Genomic DNA, 25,000 nt, shown 5'->3' with positions numbered 1-25,000 from the left:
AGATGGCATCTACCGCCTTGCAACAGCCGGGACAGACACGCACATTGTGGTGAGGGGGCAGGTTTCTGTTGCTTTTTGTTGTTGTTTCTGTTGTTGTTGTTTCTGTTGCATGGGGGTTGATCTCGCAGTTTGAATGAGGAATATGATTTTTTTTGTTTATTTTGTTGGGAAAGTCTGGTTGACGGGGTTTGCAATGATTGTTTGTTTGGTGAGATTGTGTATTAGAGGTTTGGGTACTAATGTAAATGTTTATGCACAGGACGCTGGTGCATCACTGGCCTCTGTGCCTGTTGGCTCTCAGGCAAGTGCAAACTAACTGCACGAAGTATATCCTGGCAAGATAGAGCTTTACTATCAGATATGGTAAAAAAAACTCTTATTTTTGCCAGAATGTACTTAGTGGAGTTTTTTTTGCCTTTCTAGAGTACAGAGCTTGTGCCTATTGCTTGACTCTGCACAAGTATCAGAGTGGCCTTCTGATTTTAGGCCCTCTGTTACAGATCACAGTGACTCTCAAGTGGAATTGGATAAAACATAGTTATTATATCTATGAGAAGATGTCTCGTTTTAAAAACCACTTTGGGTGTCTCCAGAGCATTTACCATAGATGTTATTGCAGACTTTTATATATAGAGGATTGCATATAATACAATGTTTTCCTTTCTAGAGCATGGCTGAAGAGTTTAGGATTTTATTGAGGGGGGTCACTTCTTAGAATACTCTTCATTAAAGAATGAGAATCTCTTGGTATAATCCTGTAAATAACTCTGACTGGCAACAAAAGAATATGTAGTGATTATGAAGAAATGTCTCTACAGTAAGAGGACATGCCAAAATCCATAATTGAGTAAAAAAACAGATTAGAAAGTCTTTTGACTCAAAACAATTGTAAGCATTTGTGTAACCCATCTTAATTAGGACATTTCATTTCCTATCCTGATCTATGTAACTTACCCAAAATATCACATTCTCACTTTTTGTCTTTTTTGCATTATGGCATATTTATGGGGCAAAGCATAGAGATAGTAGTTTCACTGTATTTAGAAGATGAGTATTGGGCATTGTGGACGTGGGATAGATTTGCTTGCCCAGTATCCAGGATGGATTTTATTTCAGAGCTAGGCAGTTTCATGCAACATACTTTGACTTTTCCCATTCTCTTACTGTCATTCATTGTAAAACTAGAGTCCTTTTTGTGATTAATTTTTTTGTTTTATTGTTCTGAGAGACTTCTATGTGTCATATGACAGGCTCTATCAATGCTGTAATTGACTAAAATTGTAGTATAGGGTCCATATTGTGCAATGAGTAAAGAGCGAGTGATAATGGAAATGGCAGTCATGATTACTATAATTGCCGTAATATTAAGTAAAGTGGGTTTCACCTAACTTCCAAAACCTAGATGGCTCCACTCTCACCAGAAGGAGAAATCACCCTGATTATAAAGAAAATAATAAGTGGGTATTCAGTATTGATAGAGCCTGTCATTTGACACATACAAGTCTCTCAATACAATAAAACACAAAAATGGGTCTAGCTCTTCAGCAAGTAACTAAAAGAGTGGGAAAAGTCAAGGTGCGTTGTATGAAGATACCTCTCTCTCCTGCAGACTAGCCAAGCGAATCTATCTCCTGTCTGCAATGGGTTAAAGTAGTTAGTATCATTATACTTCTGTAAAAGTAAGTCAGACATTTAAAGTGCAAATGTTCAAAAAGGATTCTCCATTACAGATTTGGCAGCTGCGTATCCTTGACAATGGTGGAGTTAGTGTTGAGGCGCTGAGTGACCTGACTCGACACAACCGAGCAGTTAATGCTGTCAGGTTTTCTCCTGATGGAGAAATATTAGCATCAGCAGATGACGGTACGATTTATACTCATTCCATTAAATCTTTATTTATTATGATGTCATCTATTTGTAGTTTATTCAAACATTTATGTAGAAATCATTATATTTACTTAGATTATACTTGCATGTAACTTGTGCTTGGCAAAGGTTTAATGTTTTATATGATACATTTATTCACATATATGTATTATGAATGCTGTGCTTTATTTATTTGTTATTGTTCCTGTTACACTTGTTGCAATTATTGATGATTTACTATTTTTCTTTTTTGCTGCAGAGGCTGCTGTTATTCTATGGAAGAAACAGCAGGATTCCTCATCAGATATTTTTGCTGAAGATTCAGAAAAAGAAAATAAAGAACACTGGAATGTCTTGAAAATGCTACGAGGTCATCTGGAGGATGTGTATGATCTCTCTTGGTCTAAATGTTCACAATTCTTAATCTCGGGCTCTGTTGACAATTCTGCAATTTTATGGGATGTTGGTAAAGGTAAGGACAACTTTAGATTTAAATTTTTATTTGTTTTTTCTACCACATAGAAAATTGTGTTTATCCTTTATTTTTATTTTTATTTTACTCCATATCTGCCCATTAAACTCTGATAGAAAAGGTATACTTCTGTGTTAACCCTTTGGCTGTGGTATTTTTAAATAAGTTTATACAGCCTTGTGTCGGCATTATCATATATGGCCCAGCCCATCCGTGTCTAGGCCTATTGCTTGCCTTGATGGCAAATGATGCCATCTGCGACCAATGGGTTAAAGTAGATGAGAAGTATTAACCCTATGATGATGGTGCGTCACACCCGTGTGACACAGCTAAATGCCCGATGACGGGGCGACACACCAGTGTGACATTCCTGATGCAATATTGCATAGGCCCGGCGTAGGGATTTTCTACTTATCGCCGGGCCCGTCGGGAATGGGTTAAAGAGGAAGATGTATTATCCCTTACCAAAGTAGCATGATTTGACTGAAAGAGCAAATTAACAAACCTGTAAAATCTAGAATGACAGTCATGATCAGTGAAAATAATGATGACTTTTAGAGCTTTCCATAAAGTGAAAGTTTGATTCTAGAGAGAAGGCCATAATTACACCATTGCTGATGGTTGTAATGACATACATGACGGACCTGATTAAACCTAAATGATTAGTGTCATTGTGAATATGATTTAACATCTGAAACTGCTCACTGTTGAAATGCAATCTTTATCAAGTTTTATGGCTTTCATAACACAAGATCACCAATGTTACTTATGTGTTTTCAAGGCATTGTGTGTCCAAGTATGTAAGATTATTTCAATCCCAGTAGAGATGCATTTTGATTCAGTTTCAGAAATACAGCTTTCAAAAGTCTAGTCTAAATCCTTGTTTTATGATGGTTGTAAATGCTCATTGGACAAGTCTGTATTGCCAGGAGTGTAGAGGAAACATTTTCTAGTCTCTCTCTAAATACTGCCCAATGCACATGGTGTCAGAAATATCTTGTCTTGATGGCCAGTCTGCTCACTGAGCTCCTGTCCACAAAGGGTTACCCCCCCTTTTTACTGTTTTTCTGTGACTGCCTGAGAACATTAACCCATTCTTGCCGGGGCCATTCTAGCCTTGCATGGTTGCAATGCCGGGGCTCTCAAATACTTAGGCCTAAATCAATTAAATGACTGGCACCATATGGTGCCACCCGGCAATCGGGCCCTTGAATGAGCGGTACCGTAGTCTACCACTTGTTCAGAAAGGGTTAATACATGTGACTTGTACTCTCTTACACCCTCAGTGGAATGACAGCAAATGAGACTCAAGAACATTTAGTAAGGCTGCTTTAATCACCTTGAGATCAAAGCATGTCTATCTTTCGTCAACAGAAACAGTGATGAAAGTTGATGTTGTAAAATGGTGTTACCCTTAACCTGATGATGACAGGAGTGGGTTTGGCTCTTATTGGTCTAAACACTGGGGTATTTCAAATGTGTACACCTAACGGCTCAGCCTGGCTGCTCTGGCTGCAGCCGACTGCTGAGCGCATGATCACCCGATGTGCCAACCATATAAAAAGCCATTGGGTTAAGCCTCCACCAATGGCATACTGTTGTGTGTGATGCAGCCACATTTAATTAAAGCTGCCAGAACAATTATTTATTTAGATTGTAGGGAGCAGGTCAATAAAGAAGGGGTTTATACAATTATTTCATTGTTTGCAACTAATTAATTATTATTAAAGAAAAAGCACTATAATTATTTTCAAATTTTCCAGGTAAAAATATAGCACTACTTAATGATCATAAAGGATTTGTGCAAGGTGTAGCATGGGACCCACAAGGCCAGTATGTTGCTACTTTGTGCTCTGACAGGTAAGTTCATTATAATAAAGTTTGAAAATTCTTTAAATGTAAAAATAGGGACAATGGTAACAAATATTTCAGTATGATTTTGGCAACAGAAATGTTTATGAATCAGGCAGACATGAGTTATTTTTGTTATTAGTCATGTATATGCTGCTGCTGCTTTTATTTTTCATCAGTTCTGTTTTAGCTGATAGAAGATTAAGTGTTTATACTCTGATATGTTGTGCTATTCATTAACCCAATGATGACGGTGTGTCACACCCGTGTGACACACCGTCGTGCCTGATAATGGGGCGACACACCAGTGTGATGTCCCCGAGGTGATATTACTTAGGCCTGGTGTAGAGGGTTGCCAGTTCTCACCAGGCCCGTCAGGATTGGGTTGATATTGCAAAAAATGTTATCACAAATCTGTTATGAGGATTTGAACAGTTGTTTATGGGCACTGAATATTTTCTGTAAGTAAATGATCTACTGCTCCAGCCATATATATATGTTTTCCTTCAATCTGTTTGTTGCAGAAACCTTCGAATATATAATACTGGAACAAAGAAATTGATGTACAGAATATATAAAGCTTCTTTACCTGTAGCTGATGCAGAGGATAATGTAACAGAAAGGGTAAGGTTTTAATCTGAATATACACTTTATTATTGGATTATTTTTAATCAGATGAAGGTTGTATTGGTTTTAGTCTTTTAGTGGTGAGATGCACACAATTTAATATGTTAACAGACTGACAGATGTCAGTAGCACATAAGACATGTTATTGAGAAACAGACATCAGTAGCACATAAGATATGTTATTGAGAAATTTAAAGTTTATGCACAATAAAAGATTCTTTCACATACATAAACACATGAACAAAAACTTTGTGCTAGTAGATCCTAATTTAAGAATCTTGCATTACAGCCCACAAGATTATTCCATGACGATACCTTAAAGTCTTTCTGCCGCCGCCTCAGTTTTTCACCAGATGGAGAAATCCTACTTGCTCCCTCTGGTATTCTCGAGGAAGAGAGTGGCAAGATCACCAATGTTACTTATGTGTTTTCAAGGCATTGTGTGTCCAAGTATGTAAGATTATTTCAATCCCAGTAGAGATGCATTTTGACTCATAGTTCTAGTGGTATATGTGTATAGTGTATGAAAAGTTAAAACCCTAAATCAGTTTTTTCATGTGGAAGGAAAAGTAGTAATGTAGAGGCTCTGATATATTTTCATAATTATTATATCACTACATTATTTACAGACCAGTGATGTATCTCCCTACAAAAGATAAATATACAATGGCAGTGAGATTTAGCCCCATTTTGTATGAGCTGAAACCATTACCACTTGAAGAAGGAGGAGAGCAAAAGGTAAGGAGAAAGAAAAAATACAATTTATTTAATCCATTAGTGATGAGGCGGTTTTGGCTGCAACTGTACATTTTACCTGGGTATTTTGAAATGGATAGGCCTATCTCTGATGGCTATTTCTGTGCTGAAGTAGTAACAAGCTGCTATAGGACTGATCACCTGGCGAGATGGTCAATGCAAAGCTAAAGCCACCTTTTGGGGTAATGATTCTTAGAATACTTTACAGTGTTCCCATCTCTCTCTTTCTCTCTATCTCTCTCTATCTCTATCTATCTATCTATCTATCTCTCTGAAATATGAACTTTTATATTTATAACTTTTATATTTATGCTATAAAGTTATCAGATCAGCAATCAATACTGTATCTTTTGTATTTCAAAGTGTGTCATTTGATTTGGTCAAGTGTTACAGAGAAACAGGTTAAGATTTTTTTACCTGTCTCAATAGTCAAGCTTTCACCACAGTTATGTATATATTGTATGAATTTAGGAGTTTGAGAAGGGAATATATTTCTAACTTCCAGGCTGTATATCTGTTTTATAACTAAAATTTCATGTCTAAAAGGTAGGTCCATTTTCAGGAAGAGTCTCGAGAACCATGGGAGGAGTATGCAAATCTCTTCCATCTGCCCTACAGAATGGTTTTTGCTGTTGCAACCCAAAATGCTGTTTTCCTTTATGATACACAGCAGCCAGTCCCCTTCGCAAAGATCTCTAATATTCACTACACACGTCTTAGTGATGTTACTTGGTAAGTGTTGGATTGATTCATTTGTCTAATCATAGTCTCAATTTACTTATTCTGATTATTATTATCTTATTTTTATCTTTTCAATTTTGTTTTATTTTATCACTTAATTTTCTTTCATTTGTTATTTTTAAAGTAAAAGTTACACTATGACTAGATTATTGTTTTATGGTATAGAAAAAAAAGAATGGAGCTAATGTGCACTTTCTCTATAATATGCAACAGCCTGTTTAGTCCATGTTAATAATTTTTATAATAATAATAATAATGATAGCATCAGTTGTCTGCAACTACTTTACTTTGACTTAATATACGATTGAACGACTGCTAACATTTGGAAGTGATTCGATAAATAGTCACTTTAACCCATTGATATCAGGAGTGACTGTACAGATGCTATGTCCATATAGATGACTTCACAGGTACTTAGTTACTAAAGATATTTACTGTTTGTTTGTTTGATTGCATGTATGCACTAAATTCTTTAAGGTTTTGAGAGAAAAATAGAATGAGAAATAGAGGTGTTGAGTCTACATTTATTAGCACAAACTTTGAACTAGAAGATAAGGTACAAATTTCAACAATATAGCTTTTTTTTTTTCTTCTAACCTTTATTTGTCCCCTATGATGTAATATAATGTGTAAATCTAAAAAACAAAAACAAAAAAAACATGAAGTGCAATTTAATGCAAGTTATTCATACATAGATGTTTTTCTCAAGAATATACATATATCATAAAGTATCTTGCTTATAGTGAACATTCTTCGGTGTGCCTCCAGAACTTGTATTTTGGCTTACACTGTACTGCCACACCTTTTTTGTAAGCTATTCATTTCCTATACTTTTTTCTTATACATGGTTGTAGAAGACTTACACCACCTTTTGTGGTGTGAATCCTGTTCTCTTTTAGCTTTTATGTTGAGCTGCCTTGGAGACAGCACTTTGGTATCATTCTGGGATAATGGACCTGCCCCATAACATCTTGGCATGTTTATGATTATCATCATATTTATAATTAACCGCTTATGATATAAATACATTAAGAAACAAATTTTTAATGTTTACTATACATGATGATTTCAGGCAAGTTGTCAAAAAACTTACTGCCTGTTGTGTACTATATTTGCCAGTTGTAAGCAGGCTGGAAAAAAAATCTTCTTTGTTTTATTATATACATTTTTAATCATTGATGATATCATCATTATTATTATTATTATTATTATTATTATTAAATGTGAAGAGAATGTAGGAAGTGAGAACTAATAAATCTGGTACTGACATGCTTCATCCAGCCACACCCATCATCCTATCCTATCCTTCCTATTGGTCTCCATCCATTTCCTTCATGGCTGTAGAGATGGACTGGTCACCCACCTCGTTTTTATTGTGAGTGAGATGTAGTGATAAAAAATCTAGCATTGCCTGGCATGTTAGGTCTTACTATGCCCACCATCCCCTCTGCCCCTCCCATTGGGCCCCCTCCTCTGCTTGAACCATTCATATACACTTGCCTCCCAACAATATTTTGTTTGATTATTGTCTTTTTACCATTCATACATGTAGGGGCAGGTTTTATAGCTTTATATGTATTTAATTAATGTGTAAAGTTTCTACCTGGTATGTAAGTCAAGCCCTTGAATATCAAAATTGGCATTGGTGGATCTTGAAAAATCTGCCTTAACCCATTCACGCCAGGGCCGTTCTGGCTTTGCACGGTTGCAATACCGGGGTTCTCAAACGCATAAGCCTAACGCCTCGAGATTCTTGGGCGCACAACCCGCGAGCCTGGGTTGCCCGCTCGCTCTACCCGAGCGCACGGTTTCCCCTCATAGCTCGTCCAGGGCGTCTGACGCGAAAACCACAATACGTTCTATCACGTCAACCGGCGTGAATGGGTTAATTGTAGCTAGATGAGATATGGGGTGAGGGATTTGGAGTTCTAAGGGGTTGAGTGTTCAGAAAATTATTAAGATTTGCATCTCTCTTAACTTCTTATGAGCTGATGAAAATGTTCTTCATTTTAGGTCCTCTGATGGCCGCATCCTTGTGGTGTCTTCAACTGATGGCTACTGCTCTTTGGTTTCCTTTACGGAAGAGGAACTTGGCATTCCATACAAAGGAAAGATAATTGAAACTCAAGTAAAGAAAGCTGGCACAAGTCCAAATCTTCAGGCTAAGCCTTCATCGAGAGCGTCGTCACCACGCGAAGAACCAGAGAAGATGGAGGCAGAAACTGTTGAGCCTCCAAAGAAACCAGTTGAAAGTATTGCAGTTAAAAGGTTAGTACTATATTTGTTGTAAACAATCCTATAATACTGCAACAATTTATTGTGTTAGTAGGCGATATTTCATGTTTATGTAGTTCTTATGTTTGTATTATCACACTCGAAGCACCTTGTGTAATAATGTTGAATTGCTTCTGTTGGCTTCTTTTCAATTATAGAGAGCATATGATTTATTGGATTGTTTTATTTGAAATTACAATGATCTCCCCCAGCAGCAAGAGTGGAAAGAGGGTGTCGCTGATCACCCTCTCTGGTCCAACCCACAAAAATGATGAAAACACACCAGCTGTCAAGTCAGACAGTACACCTCAAGTAAATGGACACTCTCAGGTAAAGAAATATTTTTACTGATTATTATTATTATTGTTTGATTAATTCCTTTATTAATTTACTTTCCTTTAGATTAAACTGTAGGGTAATTTCTGTCACCCCAAAAAGCTAGTTTCTGCAGTATAATAAGTCTTGGCAAAATCTTACATGTGTATGAATTAGAGTTATGTTATTTGAAGGGCATGTTAACCCACTCACAACGGGGGCATTCCAGCCTTACATGTTACAATGCCGGGGCTCTTGATCGCATAGGCCTAAATCAGTTAAATAAACGACGCCATATGACGTCACCCTGCGAACAGGCCTTGAATGCACAGTACCCGTGGTGTACCACCCATCCAGAGAGGGTTAACCCACTCACGACGGGGGCATTCCAGCCTTGCATGTTACAATGCTGGGGCTCTCGAACGCTTAGGCCTAAATCAATTAAATGACTGGCACCGTATGGTGCCACCTGGCAACCGGGCCCTTGAATGCGCGGTACCGTAGTGTACCACCCGTCCAGAGAGGGTTAACCCATCCCCGACGGGGGAATTCTAGCCTTGAATGTCCAAATGCCGGGGCGTTCGAATTATTAGGCCTAAATCAATTGAATGGCTGGCACAATACTGTGCCGCCCGGCCACTGGGCTTTTGAATGCGCAGTACACATGCTGTACCACCCGTCCAGAGAGGGTTAATACACGTTCATCTTTATCCCATTCAAACTGGTTGACATCCTACTACATGGTCGAAAAATATCCTCGGACGAATGAACTGTTACTTTGGTTTAGGCGTTTGAAAGTCATAAAGTGAGGTATAACGTTAAAAAAATAAAAAGAAAAAAAAATCATCATCTAAGAAAACTACATAATAATGATGATGACTTGGTAATATCTGCTTCTTGATTGGTTGAATAAAAAGATCTGAGTCAAAAACTATTATAAAATCAAATGTGGTTGGCCAAGAAATAAAATAAAGTAAAAAAAAATTACTTAAGCAATACTACTAATTTGACAATTACCTGTGATATCACATCATGTCACGTCACGAGGTACATGTACATACTCATATACATGTATATTTACATTGTTCTTTTTGTGTTGGTTAAAAAAAAAAAGTATAAAGCCTGTTTTTTCATGCCCCACTAAGAGATTACTTCCAATTTTCATTGGTATTTTCACATAGAAGTGAAGAATATAGGCAAACATGTTTTTCGACTAAAATAACTCCATTGAACATGGCTATATCTTTACATACCCTTACATTGTAGATGGATTCATGAAAACCATTAGAATAGGGTGGGTGAAAAACGCTCTGAGAGGTTCAGCGCAGGCCCACACTGGGAGAAAACACTCCAGCACAAAGTGTCACGCGCTTTTTATCTTCCTGGTGTAAGTGGGAGTAGGCGAAAATACATCCCGTCATGAATGGGTTGAATACCATATTGATAAGATTTATTGAAAGATAAGACAAGAGTTTCAAAATTCTCTATTTTATCGATGACATTTTATTAGATTTAGATACAACAAAATGAGTAAGCTGGTCTTGGTTGGCCAACTTGTTTGTTATTGATACCTCTTACATTACATTGTATGCCACGTAAGCCATTTTACGTGACTTTACATTATAGATGCATTCATGAAAACCATTAGAAAAGGGTGGATGAAAAATGCTCTGAGAGGTTCAGTGTGGCCCTGCGCATTGGGAAAACACCCTGGCACGAAGCATCATGTGCTTGTTATCTTCCCGGCTGAAGTGGGAGAAGGCGTAAATACATTCCGTCACGAATGGGCTAAGAGTAGAGGATAGGAAGAATAGGAAGAGGGTAAAGGAGAAGCACCAGGGTGCAAGAAGGTTAGGTGAGGATAGTGGAAGTAAGTCCATTCAGATCAGGCAGTTAGACAGTAATTGGGAAGGTTTGCTGCATATGCCAGGATGTTTATAAGGGAGAATTCAGCCAGTATGTGGGCATGGATATAAGCAGAATGAAAGACTGCTGTCTGCCAACAAGTCCATATGATTGATACATTTCAGAAGAGGACAAATTTTGGTGTCCCTTGAATATGGCAAACTTGTAAACAGACAGCATTGGTAAGACTGACGACAGTGCTGTCTGTCTCAGGAAGAACAAGGAATTGTATAGGAGTCCATTAAAAGTGAAATATGAACTGCAGTTGAGAAGATGAAAAGTCAGTCAGTCTTGGGGGAAGAGTCTTGGTAGAAAGTAGGACACATCCTAGACAGTGCAGCATAGAGGACTTGGTGTGGATAGCCCAGCTGTTGGAGTAAAAAAAAAAAAAAAAAAAAAAAAAAAAAAAACACACACACACACATACACACACACACACACACACACACACACACACACACACACACACACACACACACACACACACACACACACACACACACACACAATTCTATGCCCATGTAAAAATCAGCCCACTCCAGCTAGCCCAGCTAGAAATTCTATACCTAGAAATTTAACTTGGTAATATAAAAACATAACAAACAAAAGGTGTCATTCTCTTGACAGGACACACTTCATGCAACACGCATCATGAGATGGGACTTAGGGACTGGAATCATAATTAAACCCAATACAACAACTATGAAACCGTTTTGGGCTCTCATAGATCACTAGATACCCTAATGCTCTCTGTTTGTTTGATTATGAGTGAGGAAATGAGTGCATGTGGGAAGTGTTTACTTGTCAATGTTCACAAGGGAATAAAAAAAGTAAACTCATTTTAATGTATATGTAAATTATACAGATGCCACTATCCAAACAAATAAACTTTTCTTGAGTCGTATGGTAAATGTAATTATTTTATTTATATTCATTCATATTCAACACTGTATGGGCACTTTAAAGATATTATAAACTATTTTATTTATCAAATTCCTGTAAAGTTTTATTGCAAAAATAATGTGTAATGGGATAGAACATATATGAAAAATTAACTATGAACTGATGTTGATTCCAAGGAATGGGGAAAGGTTAAGCATTTGACAATGGCATATAAACACTTGGCATCATTGCATGGCAGGAGAGAAAAGTGGTGACATGTAGGAATATAGCCAGAAGAATAGCAAAACAACACCTAATGACAAATTGCCAGCTACAAATTATTTGTTGTAAAATATCTATGACTTAGATTTACTTTTTTTCACTTGTTTCTGCCTGCTTGGTTTGGGAAATGGTCTTCTCAGACTATCAATTTCGCACTAGCTCATGGTATTCCATGGAAATATGGTTAGTGTTGTACTTTGCATAGAAATGACAGGTACAATAAGTATTCTATTGTATTTTGGCATCCATCTTTAAATGTATGGTATTATATCAGGATTGATAAATTTAGTATACATTCTGTAAACACTGTAAGCATAAATTTAGAGTACATATGTTGTTTTTGTAATAAAGTGTAAGGAACTGGAACATTTGCCATCATCAGTCAACATGCAAGCTGTCTACAAACCATATATAAGGAATAATCAAATTCTGATGGAATGGGTTTGGCTGTGTTTATTTTTTCAGTTGATTCATTTGATCTAAAATGCCTTGAGCTATGTGTAAAATAAGTCACATTTGTTACATTTACAGGGAGAAGCAATGGAGGTAGATGAAGAAACCAGGAAGAAGTTTGAGGGTGATGATCAAAGTCCTACAAAGGGACCGAAAGAGCCCTCCCCTGCAAAGACTCCTACTGGTGTGACCAAGACACCTAGACGAGTGCCTCTCATAATGCTTTCCAGCCCCAAAGGGAAAAAGAATATTGTGAGTGAGTCAAGATGAGCTAACACTTGTTACTGTTTGATGATCACTAGATGGATTCTGTTAGCTGTTGAACTTCCCCTGTGATAGTGTGCCCAGTGATATTCAATGCTACTGTACTTATACAGGGTTATTGATAGAAAAGAAAAAACTGAATTTTTTAATTTTTTAAACCTGTTTTATTATTATTATTATTATTTCTTTATTATTTACTTACCTTCAAAGAGTACAGGCCCCATATTCTGTGAATATAATGACCTGTGAAATGTCTTATACTTGCATTTTAATGCAAGTATGTGAAGTTTTTGGAGATTAACATTGTCTCCTGTTAAAATGCACAATATAACCTGGATGTCAGATATCTAAAAGAGAATTAGATTTACCAAGACATCTCAGTTAGAAATATTTAAAATTGTTTTTTGTTGCATTATAAATGTATATCTTTGCTGATGGTCTACTAACAAGGCCATTTTGATACTGTAATAAATTATCCCAGGGAATAGAGGCAGGAGTATATCTTAGTTTTGATATTTTACCTTGGAAAAGCAAGCATGGAAAAAATTTGTAGTACTGACAATTACTGTATATATTTAATACTATCATTAGGAATGGCAGTGGCACTTCAAGAGAGGCAAATGCTATGCAGATTACGGAGTAATTCCACTACCCTCCTTTGTTGATGGGAAGAAAAGGAAGCACAGGCTATCAATTATTACTTTTCAAAGTTCTTTTGGCCGTCTCTAGAGGGAGAACAGAGTGTGGAACTGTCTATGGCTAATAATCACTACTCTTTGGTGCTTTGCAGAAATTTGCCTATAGGAAGTGCACAGTTTTGAAGGGGAGAAATCACGTCATAATTGTATTTTGTGCAGGAAACTTTTTTTTCTTGTTTATGCTACTGCAGTGTTAATAGTTTAGTAAATTATATATGGAACATTGCATTTTATATCAATAACATACTAAATTTGTGTGTAGTTATGCCATGTAGAATGTAGCTCTCATATTTGATATGTATTTCTTAAAATAAAAAGTAGTCTATATATAAATTTCAGGCAATGTTTATTTAACCATTATTTATAAGTATTTCAGATTTTAACGTGAATGTCCATTTTCTTCTCAAACAATAAGAGTTGTAAGCTGTAACAATATATATTGTTGCAGGCCATTTGTGCTTGTACCATGCTTTAATAAATAAGTCCATATTTTGTCTAAATAAATAAGGCATACCATACTAGCATTGCTTGTGGTAATTGGGATTTTCTCTTATTTTTCTATATAATTATTGTGAAAAATGGAAGATATTTTGGATATTGATTTTGAGGGAGACAAAAATGTATATCAAATCTTGACAAGATCCCTAATATGGCATTTATTCATCAGAGATAACTGTCAAGTGGTAATATAGACTATACATTTATATGCATGTCTACACAAGTATTTACCCAGTTGTAATTTTTTTAATTTTTATATGAACACTTTTCATTCATTTTATTACCATTATCTTTTCAATCATTCACTGTAATTTTCTCTATTTTCACTTTTTATTAATTAACACTAGGATGGGTGGCATGTCTCATGGATTGGGATTACTTTCATTTGTTTAAATTACAAGCTATTTATTACTTTAGTTGTGTAACTGGGACATCAATACCAAATGCTAATTAGTATCACAGTGGTATTCTATCATATATAATCTCATATATCATACTATAAGTCTAGAAAATAAAGGAAAACACAATATCTTAAGATGCGATATGTCCCAGAAAGTTTAAATAAAATATTGCTCTTGGAAATATCTGGTTTCTGTAAAGCAAGTAGATTTGTTCAGCAATGGAAATTTCAAGTTGCTGAAACTTCTTAGTAATGCAACAGATCATATTGTTAACCCAAATGCTCCGGGTCGATAATTGGCGCGCGATGCATTTCCGGGAGGCTACCGCGTAGGCCTAAACTCATTCCGGGGTCTTATCTTATCTTATGACGCCCAGCATCGAGGTGCCGTCACCTTACATGACGACCAGAATTTGGGCTAGGAAGGTGCCGTCTTCACTTCATGCCATCCGGATGAGTTGGGTTAAATAGCACATGATATCTCCCAATGTTTTACTTTGTTATGCTCCTATAAAAATTTATGTTCATGAATAGGACAGATGATTGGAAAGTTGCCAGTTTTATAGGATGGATGAATTTATTTGATTTCCTGTGCTTTTTAACCCATTCATGCTGGATGACATGATATCATGTCCTGGGAATATTTCAATTCTGATGGGTGACATATCACTTGATCTTTCCCTGAAAACACACATTTTAGATCGATATGTATGTATATACTCATAGGAGTCCCATTTTTGTAGACACATTTTTCTGGACTTGAAAATAACGTAAACAACTAGCAAAATCTCCTATTATCACCCTATTCAATCAGGCGCTCTTAAATTTATCATCTGCCAAACTCATTATAAGCATACACATCTAGAAAGATCATTGGAATGATGACTGGAAATGTAATACATTTTATGATCTTGGACTACACAAGATTTCAAGAGTAGGACAAGTTTCCTTTGAAGGGAGAAATATTTTTTTTTGACAAAATCAATACTGTGATGCTTTAGTGTGAATTTACTTGAGAAAAATTACTTCTGGTTGGGAAAGAGGAGTGCACAGCCACAAGCTAAGAGTTCCACAGAAAAGCACATAAGCATTTGGCTGGTCCACATTTAAAAATGTAAATTGGTAAAGAAAATGAAAAAAAATAAAGGTAAAAAAAAAGAGTGGGGGCTGTTAGTTTTAAATTAGGGTTCCCTGGTTGCAAATTGAATATTGCAATTATCCAGTCATTGGCCCAAGGGTACCTAGGTGATTCCACTCAATTGTGCCTAATTTGGACTAACCTGTCTAACTGGCTTTGTTACTTGCTCATTTCCTTTTTTTTCTTCTTCTTTTTTTCCTTTTCATGCTTGTCCACCACACCACTGCCACACCTTCCTTTTACATAGAAAAGGTGTTCTGGTTCCAGTGTCCACAGTGCATGGTCAATAATAAATAATAAATAAAGGTAGACTTGGTCTATTGAAAACCAATTTTCCTTCTAAGATTATTAAATTGAGTATATTTCCTTTTGAAACGTAAACAGGAAATCATAGATCAGCAAGGTTATAGTCCAAAATGAAACAAGAAAACTGAATAAGTCTTGTACTTGGGATGTCTACATGTTTTCCCTTTATTATTACTGTATTTTAAAATTTCATAATAGACGTATCATTTCAACAGCTGCAAACATTTACTAGAACTGTCATTTGACAGACTGTACCCAAAGAAAAAAAAACAAAGGAGTCACATAGTCTGCCTGTAAGAAGTGTTACAGCTCCATAGTTAAAAAAAAAACTAATATTTTTATTACTTCATAACTTCTTGTTACACTTTATATTTTTGTATTCAGGTTTTCAAAATAAAACACAAGGTAATGCAAAAGTAAAGTCATAATTTGTCATGTATAGTGTACAATAAACATCCACCCGAAAAAATTCAGATCTTGTATATATGCAGCAGTGTATAATCCTTTCAAGCAACTTTCAAAATCATAAGTTGAATAATAATGCACTCCTATGGCTTTATTTATGTGGTCTTGAACAAAGACATCAGACTGACTTGGAAGTTATGATGCACATAAATAAAATGGAAAAAGTGCAATCTGTTCTTTTTTTCTTTTTCTTTTTTGTTTTTTCACATAAAGGAAAGTTAACATCATAAACAAGATGTCACAACCAGTCCTACTTGAACTAGTGTTTAAAATATCAACAAATGCAATTTGAGCAATGAAATAGAAATTTACAACCTTTGAAAAGCTACTTCCACAAAGAAATATAGGACAGGTCAGGGGGGAGAAAAGAAGCCCTTGAAAAAATGGAGAAAAATGTTGCTGAACAGACAAATATTATACATTACAAGCTGTCATTATCAATGCTCACTCTGATAGCCTTCATATATAATAGCAAAGTCTGAAACCACAAAAGTTTTTCTTGGAATAATTAGCAATCAGGAATACACTGCATAATGCTTATCATATCTACCCAATTTACCATTTTTTTCAATAAATTACTGTTCCCATCATTTCATGTGTATAAGTATATATAACAACAAGTTGTTTCAGCAAATTGAAATCATTTGATTTTATAAAAGCGACCTACAGCCGTTTATTCATTCTGGTGGCTTGCTCATATGTGCATAATGTATAACTTCCCTTTACTTCAACCATAATGGAAGGCTTGAAATACTATGAAATATGATTGTAACTTGATGCTCTTGATAATTTCATTATCCTCTGAAGATTTTCATGAACAAAAAGCCAATCAATGGCTTCAGAGATTGATGAGAAAGTTTAGTGCAAATTCCTCCCATAAAGTGTCTTTCTTAATTAAAAAAAAAGGAAGATGGAGAGGGAATAGGGACGAAATAAGACTAGGTTATGATCACATAATGGAAATCCTTTTGCCTGAAGTTTGCTTAGAAATAAGTTTATAAACTTACAGCCATTATGCTCTAAGCCACTCTTTAGAATTTCTTTTGAAATTCAATAATGAATAATGTGCTGACGTACATAATGAAAAGGATGCATGAATTTACTAAAATTACATACTGCTTAGAAGAGAACAGAAAAGAAGAGAATAGAAGAAGAGAGAAGATTCTCCTGTGATTATGTAACAATATAAATAATACTCAACATTAATATTGTGTTAACATCGCTATTAAAAATGAAATATGTAGTATACATATCAAGAAATTGTGAACTGTACTAGCATAAAAGAAAAAAGAAAGAGAAAAAAAAAAAAAAATAAAATAAAATAAAATAAATAAAACTGAAAGTTATATTCTACTGTATCACTTGAAATTTGTGTGATGTCACTGTTTTAAAAGTCCAAAACATATACAACTACAAATGTAATATCTACCATTACAAACGAAAAATGTGAACCAGTCATATTATACTTCTAATTTCTTAAAAAAAAAAAAAAACTGCACTAATGAGCTGAGAAGTTCAATAATTCCCATTCCAAATGAAGCAAGCAAGAATGTGAGGAAACAGAAAAGAAGAGAAAAAAGGCCTATTGCTGCATCATGTTTGAAACTAACAACTTTCTCATCAGTATGTATTTCAACAGGTAATTTTCTAATGATTGCTTTGTGCAAATGTCTATGCATCTCCAGTAATTTGCTGCTTTAGTTTCTACCAGATAATTCTTCTTTAAAATAAAGTTTATTTAAGTACTATTTGTGGCTCTACGTCATAAATCACATACATATTGTGCAAAAATAAGCTTAGTGAGCCCATGATATAAATCTAATGAAGACAAATGCCATGATCTTCTTTCTCACTTAGGTCATTAATCTTCTGTATCATCAATAAATTAAATTATATTCCATAAAAATACTGAAGTGATTCAGACTCTATCATATGTGGGAAAAATATGTGATGTTGTAAGCTTGAGTCCCTGGCCACTATTTTCAATCTGAAAATAAAAGAGGAGTGATGTTCAATTTTTGTATCCTTAAGATTTTAGGTTGTTTTTCAACATTTTATCATATTCACCCGAAAAATGCAGGAGATAAACTCCCAATCTTAAATGTATAACAAAATTATGTGATGCATCAGCAGTTAGAAATACCTATTATATGGTGGTCAAATTCGAGACAGATGATGAAGAAGGTTTGATGGCAGAACAGCTTCCAGCTTCTCCAAAACATACTGGATTGGGACATACCACCAGCTAAGAAGCTGCAAAATCAAATAGTCAACAAATGAAAATCTGTGGAGAAAGTCATCGTTCTCAATATTTCAATGTATTTAGAATTAAAGGAGAGCAAACTCAAGTTCAACTTACAGTCTTGGCCAAGGCACCCATGGGCTCAGGATACTGGTGTGTTAAGAGAGCCAATAATGCAGTGAAGGAGCAAAGCCCTGCGGTGAAGACAATGAAGAATGGCAACTCCTTTTTGGGGTAGACAGACACCTCATGGAAAGCTGTAGATGAGAATTAAAAAAAAGAAAAAATACATAAAACACTAATAAACATAAATAAATAACTACATTCTAAATTAACCCTTTCCCGACGGGGCACGCGCTACGCGAAAACCCCTATGCCGGGCCATTGCAATATTGCATTGGAAACGTCACACTGGCATGACGCCCCGGCGTCGGGAATTTAGCTGTGTCACACGAGTGTGACGCACCATCGCCATAGGGTTAAGGGAAGCATATTTTTTTTTGTTTTTTTTATGATATGAAATTTCTGCACTTCCTTTCATTCTTACCTAATGGAATTCTTACTACTCAAACATCTTGAAATTTCAAATTAATCTAGTGTGGTGAAAAGATGTGCCTGAGCGTCTATACAGATTAAAAATGCAGATATATTCCCATTTATATTGTGTGTCACATCATGAATACATATAAATACTACAAAATCATCTATAATACCTGAGATTATATCATGAAATTTTATTCATTACAGAAAAATTCATTTTTACCCTGCAATTCTGCCCACCATCAAATGCCCAGGAACTAATAATGTTACAGAAACTTGTAAATAATTTTTCTATAAGAGGGAAATGCTTAACCTAGTGTTGACGGGTGTTATGACATACATGACACAGGAGCTTTGGCCTAATGACGCACATGGCGTTTGAGGATTTTGGATCACTTTGTTATTTTATTGTGCTATGAGTAATGAGTGAGTGATGATGACAATTGCAGTCATAATGTGAGGCAGAATGAGAAGAGGAAGGCGACTCAAACCATACCAAGTGTCTACAATGTGCCCCTGTGCCAGTAGGGATGCCTTTTACTGTGGCACTCACATTCATAAGAACAGGTTTCCTTCCTCTTCCCTCACTCTTCCTGTTATCTTCATTTTGCATGTTTATATATTTTGTATTCGTTTATGACAGTACATAAATATGAAAAAATAAAGTTGCTTTTTGTCCTCCCATAAAACAGCAATATTTCTATCACACAGAGTATACAGAAAATAATGAGCTGATATGGACTCTAAACTATAATTTTAGGCAACTGCAGGATTAATAGAACCTGTCATATGACACATATGAGTCTCTCAATACAATAAAAAACACAAAAAAATGACCCTAGTTTTACAATGACTGATTAAAAGAGAGTGAGAGAAGTCAAGGTATGTTGTATGAAGCTGCCTTGCTATGAAATAAAGCCCATCCTGGAGACTGGGCAAGTGAATCTATCCCCCGTCCACAATGAGTTAATAAGGAAATATAATTGACTAAACCATCAGTAGGCTGTCACACAATGGACCTGCCTGCTAACAATCATAGTTCAAAGTAATATGATGCTATAATTGTAATTACATCTGAGGCACATGTATAACACACAAATAAATCTTGCAAGTAAATCTTGCAAAAATGTTTGGAAACTGCTGCAATTTCAGGAAGGTAACTACTTACATGGCAGAAGCTCCCGATCTGCACACTCAGTGCATGTTGGGTAAGGATAAAACAGATGTCCTTTCTCCAGAGGATATGGAATAATACGGAATGTTCCTTCCCAAGTGCAATGCAGGAGATTCAGCGCTCCTTCAACCTTAAAAAGATGTTTGAAAATTAGTGTTGTTCATCAGAATCAATGTTGAGTTCAGAAGAAGAAGAAGAAGAAGAAGAAAAAACTCATTGAAGAGTAAATCTATGGGATTTTAAAATACTATGCACTGCAGAATGACACACCAGTACAGAAAGACTACTCACTCTCTTCCAATGTGGTAGGTGGAAGAAGGCATATGCAATGGCTTCTGAATCTCCTCTTTTAAGAATGTGCTCAGGAGGAAGAATGAGGGGCTTCATCTCCAACAAGTACTGAAAGAATCAAGAATAGATTTATTCCTACTTATTCTTGAATATTAATAATGTAAGATAATATGTGTGCGTGTGTAAGCATACACAGTTTCTCTCTCTAACAAACAAACAAATAAAAACACATACATACACAGAAACTTTGACTCACACTCTGTCTCTCACTCTCACTCTCTCACACTCTCACACACTCACTCTGTTGTCATCAGAGTCATACAAATAAAGTATAAATCACCTTTGGTACATGTGGGTTGAATTCTACAGCACGATGAATGGCTTCTACAGCTGCCATTTCTGCTGCTGTGAGACCACGTTTACTTGCTATATCTGGAGAAAATCTAGAAAAATGGATTTCATAAGTTCCTCTTCCACAATAAAGAAAATTGTAGAAATATTAATATTATTACTTTTTTTAAATATATAGAAACTACTGTATGCATGATCAAAGGAGATGCAGAGGATAGGGAGGGGGAAGTAGGAAGGGAGGAGAAGGAAAAAGAGGAGGAAGAGGACAAAGGAGGAGATAGAGGAGAAGTGAGAAATACAATCTTTATTCAAAAACATCAATACTAACTTATCTGCTACTGCTCTTGCTTTTAGCAGTGCTGCTGTATAACATATAGTTGCAGACTTTGGGAGTGCAATGTCATCATATTTTGCAAGAACTGCTTGTGCATCAGCATATGCACCAACCTCAAGTAATGCCTCTAAAAGGTTTTCATGTAGATTTAGGACATTCATGATGGGAGGCACTTCCTTCGTTAACTGAAAGAAGAATGAGTTACTTTGGTGAGTGAATGATTATACAAGTGGAACATTCACACACAAACCCTAATCAGAAGAGATATTCATTGATGGTCATATCATATCAATTATCAAACAACATAACTCTTTGGGTGGAGAGTTTACCAAGGCTATCCAGAATCATTAATCGCCGGTAACACTTACATCCCTGAACATCTTTATTGCTTCCTTCATTTTCCCCAGCTTCCTTGCACACATGGCAAGCCGTCTTTTTATGTAAATAAATACATTTCTGTCCCGCCCTGTAAGATAGAACAAGGGAGTAAAGAACATTAAATTGAGCTATTTGTCCAGGAAAAGAAGTAAGACCAATGGTCAGAACCCATTCATGCCGGGCGACATGATATCACATCATGTGAATATTTTGATCCTGCCAGATGACGTCCTAGCAAGTCATGATCTCTCCCTCAAATCATATGTTTTACATGGTTATGTATGTATATAATCATAGGGGCTCCATTTGTATAGACATGTTAATGTGAAAATACTGTAAACAAATACAAAAGCCCCTCATTATCACCCCCCTTTGAAGCAGGCAGATGAAAAGCGGGAGAGAATTCTTGCTTAGTCACTGTGCGAGCTTGTACCTAGCTGGCGGCAATGGCATTACACATATGTAAGCCCTAGCATGAATGGGTTTGTGCATAGATAAGTAAATCAGAAATGGAATATCATTACAAATTTTCATGGGAAGAAAAAATTAAACATCATCATTCTATTTCTCTCTTTTTAAACATTTTCTTGACACTAATCCTTTTTCTAATATTAACTGGTTGCCTATTGTCTATATTACTCTTAACTACCAGTGGCAGGTTTTACCAGTATGGAGAGAGTAAATGAGGTTACAAAAGTGCAGAGAAAATTTTATCCCATTGCGGACGGATGTCATGACATACATGACATAGAAACTCTGGCCTAATGACAGGCGTCATGATGTAAATGACATTAGGGGATTTTGATCATTTTATTGTGCTATGAGTAATGAGTGAGTGATGATGACAATTACAGTCATAATTACTATAATTGCCATAATATTAAGCAAAATGGGTTTCACCTAACATCCAAAAAGATGGCACCACTTTCTTCTAGCTCCAGCAGGAGAGAGAGCCTTGATTGGCATCATCATCCTATGGTCTCTAGCAAGCACTATCTTTATAGACCGATGGCACACAGCAAGTTGCCAATCTTTGTGGATAGTTATATGTTTTGTATTCATTCATGACAGTATATAAATACAAAAAAATAAAGTTGCTTTTTGTCCTTCCATAAAACAGCAATACTTTTGTCACACTGAGTATAAAGAAAATAGGCTGATATGGACCCTAAACTACATTTTTCGTCAACTTCAGCACTGATAGAGCCTGTGATATGACAGATAAGAGTCTAAATACAGTAAAACACACAAAAATCAAAACACAAAATTGGCTCTAGCTTTACAATGAGTGACTAAAAGAGAGTGGGAAAAGTCAAGGTATGTTGTGTGAAGCTACCTCACTCTGCAATAAAACCCATTCAGGAGACTAGGCAAGCAAATCTATCCCCCGTCTGCAATGGGTTTATCTCGTGTGTGTGTGTGTATGTATGTGTGTGTGTGTGTGTGTGTGTGTGTGTGTGTGTGTGTGTGTGTGTGTGTGTGTGTGTGTGTGTGTGTGTGTGTGTGTATAAAAAAAAAAAAAAAATAATAAAAAAAATAAATAAATAAATACATAAATAAATAAATTACAATCACTTTGATGAATACCAAATAATAATCAACCAAATTAATCAAACAACTTTTTACATGTCCAGTCCTCTATTACATAAAAGTATAAATAAAATAGCTGACTGGCATGGAAGTACTCTATGCAATTCTTCCTTCAAACAAAGGCAAATAATAAGCAAAATCTAAAAGAAAAAAACACATAAATAAGAAATAACATTCTGAAACTTACTGTGCAAAGCTTCCATAACTGGACTTTGATGCTGGGTAGTTTGTGACTTTCTATAATTTACTTCTGCATATTTCAATGCTGTTTTCAGCATTTTCTCCACGTCCACAATGGAATTGCATTCCTCCTCAGCCAAGAGGATGTATGCGGAGGCACATTCTGGGTTTAACTCTAAAGCAGAATGTGCTGACTTGATGCGCACCTCCGGGTTTCTTTCTCTCCAGGCTGTCTGCATTACTGTTGAAAGAAAGGTAATTTATACAGTTGGGCTTTCACATTTGTGAGCTTAACATTTGCAAATCTGATTTACCTGCAGGCTTGGTCTCTTTATATCTTAAAACATATGAAAATTTAAAAATAACAAATGATGAAGTCACAACAGAGAGAAAAAAAATACAGATAACAATAAATAAATCACAAAGATAATTTCAGGAAAATAAATAAAAAATATAAACATCAGAAAATATGAAATACATATAAAATGTAAAATATATATCATCTAACAGTGAATAAGTACAATAATATACTAGGCACTGTAATATTTTTATATTAACAAGGGTTTAGAATTGTAACCCTCATGAATGTTAAGAGCCAGCTGTACATAGGTTGTACTGATGGTCTAAACATAAACATAAACAAGAAGATAATTCAACACCTGTAATTAGAAGAACACTTCACATTTACCCAAATCCTGCCTCCTCAATCATAAAATATTGAGTGAAATAATGGACTAAAGCAAGAGACTGACTTACTTTCATATTCAGGCTTTCCCGCATCTGCCTCACACGTGAAAAATGTCTGGTGGTCTTGTGCAGATAAATTCATGTCATAGTATGTTAAAGGTTCCTTCTTGGTTGACCATGTTAACCGCTGGTATTCAGAGCCTCGGAAAAGATTCAGCGGATTTCGCCACACTTTACACTCTGCAAATTTGAAAAATTTCAGTATAGCATAAAATTACTGTAGACTTCCATTTATTTTCACTTGCAAACAATGTTTTTGAGACTTGTTAAAAGTAATGAATAGTGGAATTTCTATTTACTTACAATCAACATACAGAAAAACTATTCACACATTATAAAAAACCGTTTCCAAAGATAAATCAAACACACCCTACCTGGAACACTTTGTTGATTATTGTTATTATTGGGATTGGCTGTGGTGTTTTCTGTAGTGTTGTTCTCCCCCCCACCAATCCATGGACTGAGGTGGTTAAGGGACACTTGTTCAATGAAGGATGTTCCATATTTTCGAAAGTACCACCACTCAAATATCTGTGAAATAATCATGATAACATCAGATACATTAAAAATTCATCAGGTACTAACCAGACAAATCAATAAAAGAAGAGACATTGGTTGTTAACAAGTCTTGTAATTATTTAACATACTTTAACACACTATGTTAGGATTACTTTGCTTTTGAACTTACTAGTATTAGGCCTGAGATAAGAGATGAGGTTCCTGTAAGGGCCACATAGAACTTTGGTGTAAGTGTTGACAGGAATACAGTGGCTGTAGGGAAAGAGAAGACAAGAATTAGTAATGCCTTTCTGCAATTAACAAATTTTGGTTGCATTACAAAGATATCTGGAATTAATTTGTATTTTCATCCATACTCATTATCAACAATGATTAACAGTGGCATATCCTAAGCAATAAAATGCCTTATACTGCATATACTACATTTTTCTCCCCCCAAGATAACAAAAGACATATATATA

The 25,000-nt window shown here is 35.6% G+C and overlaps 2 protein-coding genes across 8 annotated transcripts in view; one reads left to right on the top strand and one right to left on the bottom strand.

The window, feature by feature from the left end:
- The window catches only part of Caf1-105 (chromatin assembly factor 1, p105 subunit), a 14,614-nt gene extending 890 nt beyond the window's left edge, over positions 1-13,724 (top strand). Inside the window, exons 2-12 of one of the 2 annotated variants that reach the window (XM_043038322.2) lie at positions 1-49; positions 1,731-1,863; positions 2,126-2,338; positions 4,102-4,198; positions 4,714-4,813; positions 5,106-5,266; positions 5,446-5,554; positions 6,135-6,304; positions 8,327-8,581; positions 8,803-8,917; positions 12,503-13,724. The exon at positions 1-49 is cut by the window's left edge and continues 83 nt beyond it. In XM_043038322.2, coding sequence (XP_042894256.1) covers positions 1-49; positions 1,731-1,863; positions 2,126-2,338; positions 4,102-4,198; positions 4,714-4,813; positions 5,106-5,266; positions 5,446-5,554; positions 6,135-6,304; positions 8,327-8,581; positions 8,803-8,917; positions 12,503-12,694 — 1,594 coding nt within the window. In that variant the 3' untranslated portion in view covers positions 12,695-13,724. Of the gene's footprint in view, positions 50-1,730; positions 1,864-2,125; positions 2,339-4,101; positions 4,199-4,713; positions 4,814-5,105; positions 5,267-5,445; positions 5,555-6,134; positions 6,305-8,326; positions 8,582-8,799; positions 8,918-12,502 lie in introns of both variants that reach the window. The other variant, XM_043038321.2, reaches the window with a different exon arrangement.
- Positions 13,725-16,134: 2,410 nt separating this feature from the next.
- LOC122268065 (protein ST7 homolog) overlaps positions 16,135-25,000 on the bottom strand; it is a 33,208-nt gene continuing 24,342 nt past the window's right edge. For all 6 annotated transcript variants that reach the window (XM_043038318.2, XM_043038320.2, XM_043038317.2 and 3 more), the window contains 12 exons: positions 24,709-24,791; positions 24,395-24,551; positions 24,030-24,200; positions 23,281-23,514; positions 21,494-21,591; positions 21,120-21,310; positions 20,781-20,883; positions 20,441-20,548; positions 20,144-20,279; positions 18,553-18,692; positions 18,337-18,446; positions 16,135-18,180 (listed from right to left, as the gene is read on the bottom strand). In XM_043038318.2, coding sequence (XP_042894252.1) covers positions 18,351-18,446; positions 18,553-18,692; positions 20,144-20,279; positions 20,441-20,548; positions 20,781-20,883; positions 21,120-21,310; positions 21,494-21,591; positions 23,281-23,514; positions 24,030-24,200; positions 24,395-24,551; positions 24,709-24,791 — 1,517 coding nt within the window. In that variant the 3' untranslated portion in view covers positions 16,135-18,180; positions 18,337-18,350. The remainder of the gene's footprint in view (positions 18,181-18,336; positions 18,447-18,552; positions 18,693-20,143; positions 20,280-20,440; positions 20,549-20,780; positions 20,884-21,119; positions 21,311-21,493; positions 21,592-23,280; positions 23,515-24,029; positions 24,201-24,394; positions 24,552-24,708; positions 24,792-25,000) is intronic.

Source organism: Penaeus japonicus, unplaced genomic scaffold (assembly GCF_977035675.1).
Source record: "Penaeus japonicus unplaced genomic scaffold, GWHDUDI00000001_assembly GWHDUDI00000019, whole genome shotgun sequence".
In the NCBI taxonomy this organism is placed as follows: domain Eukaryota; kingdom Metazoa; phylum Arthropoda; class Malacostraca; order Decapoda; family Penaeidae; genus Penaeus; species Penaeus japonicus.
This window is presented reverse-complemented; position numbering and strand designations above follow the sequence as displayed.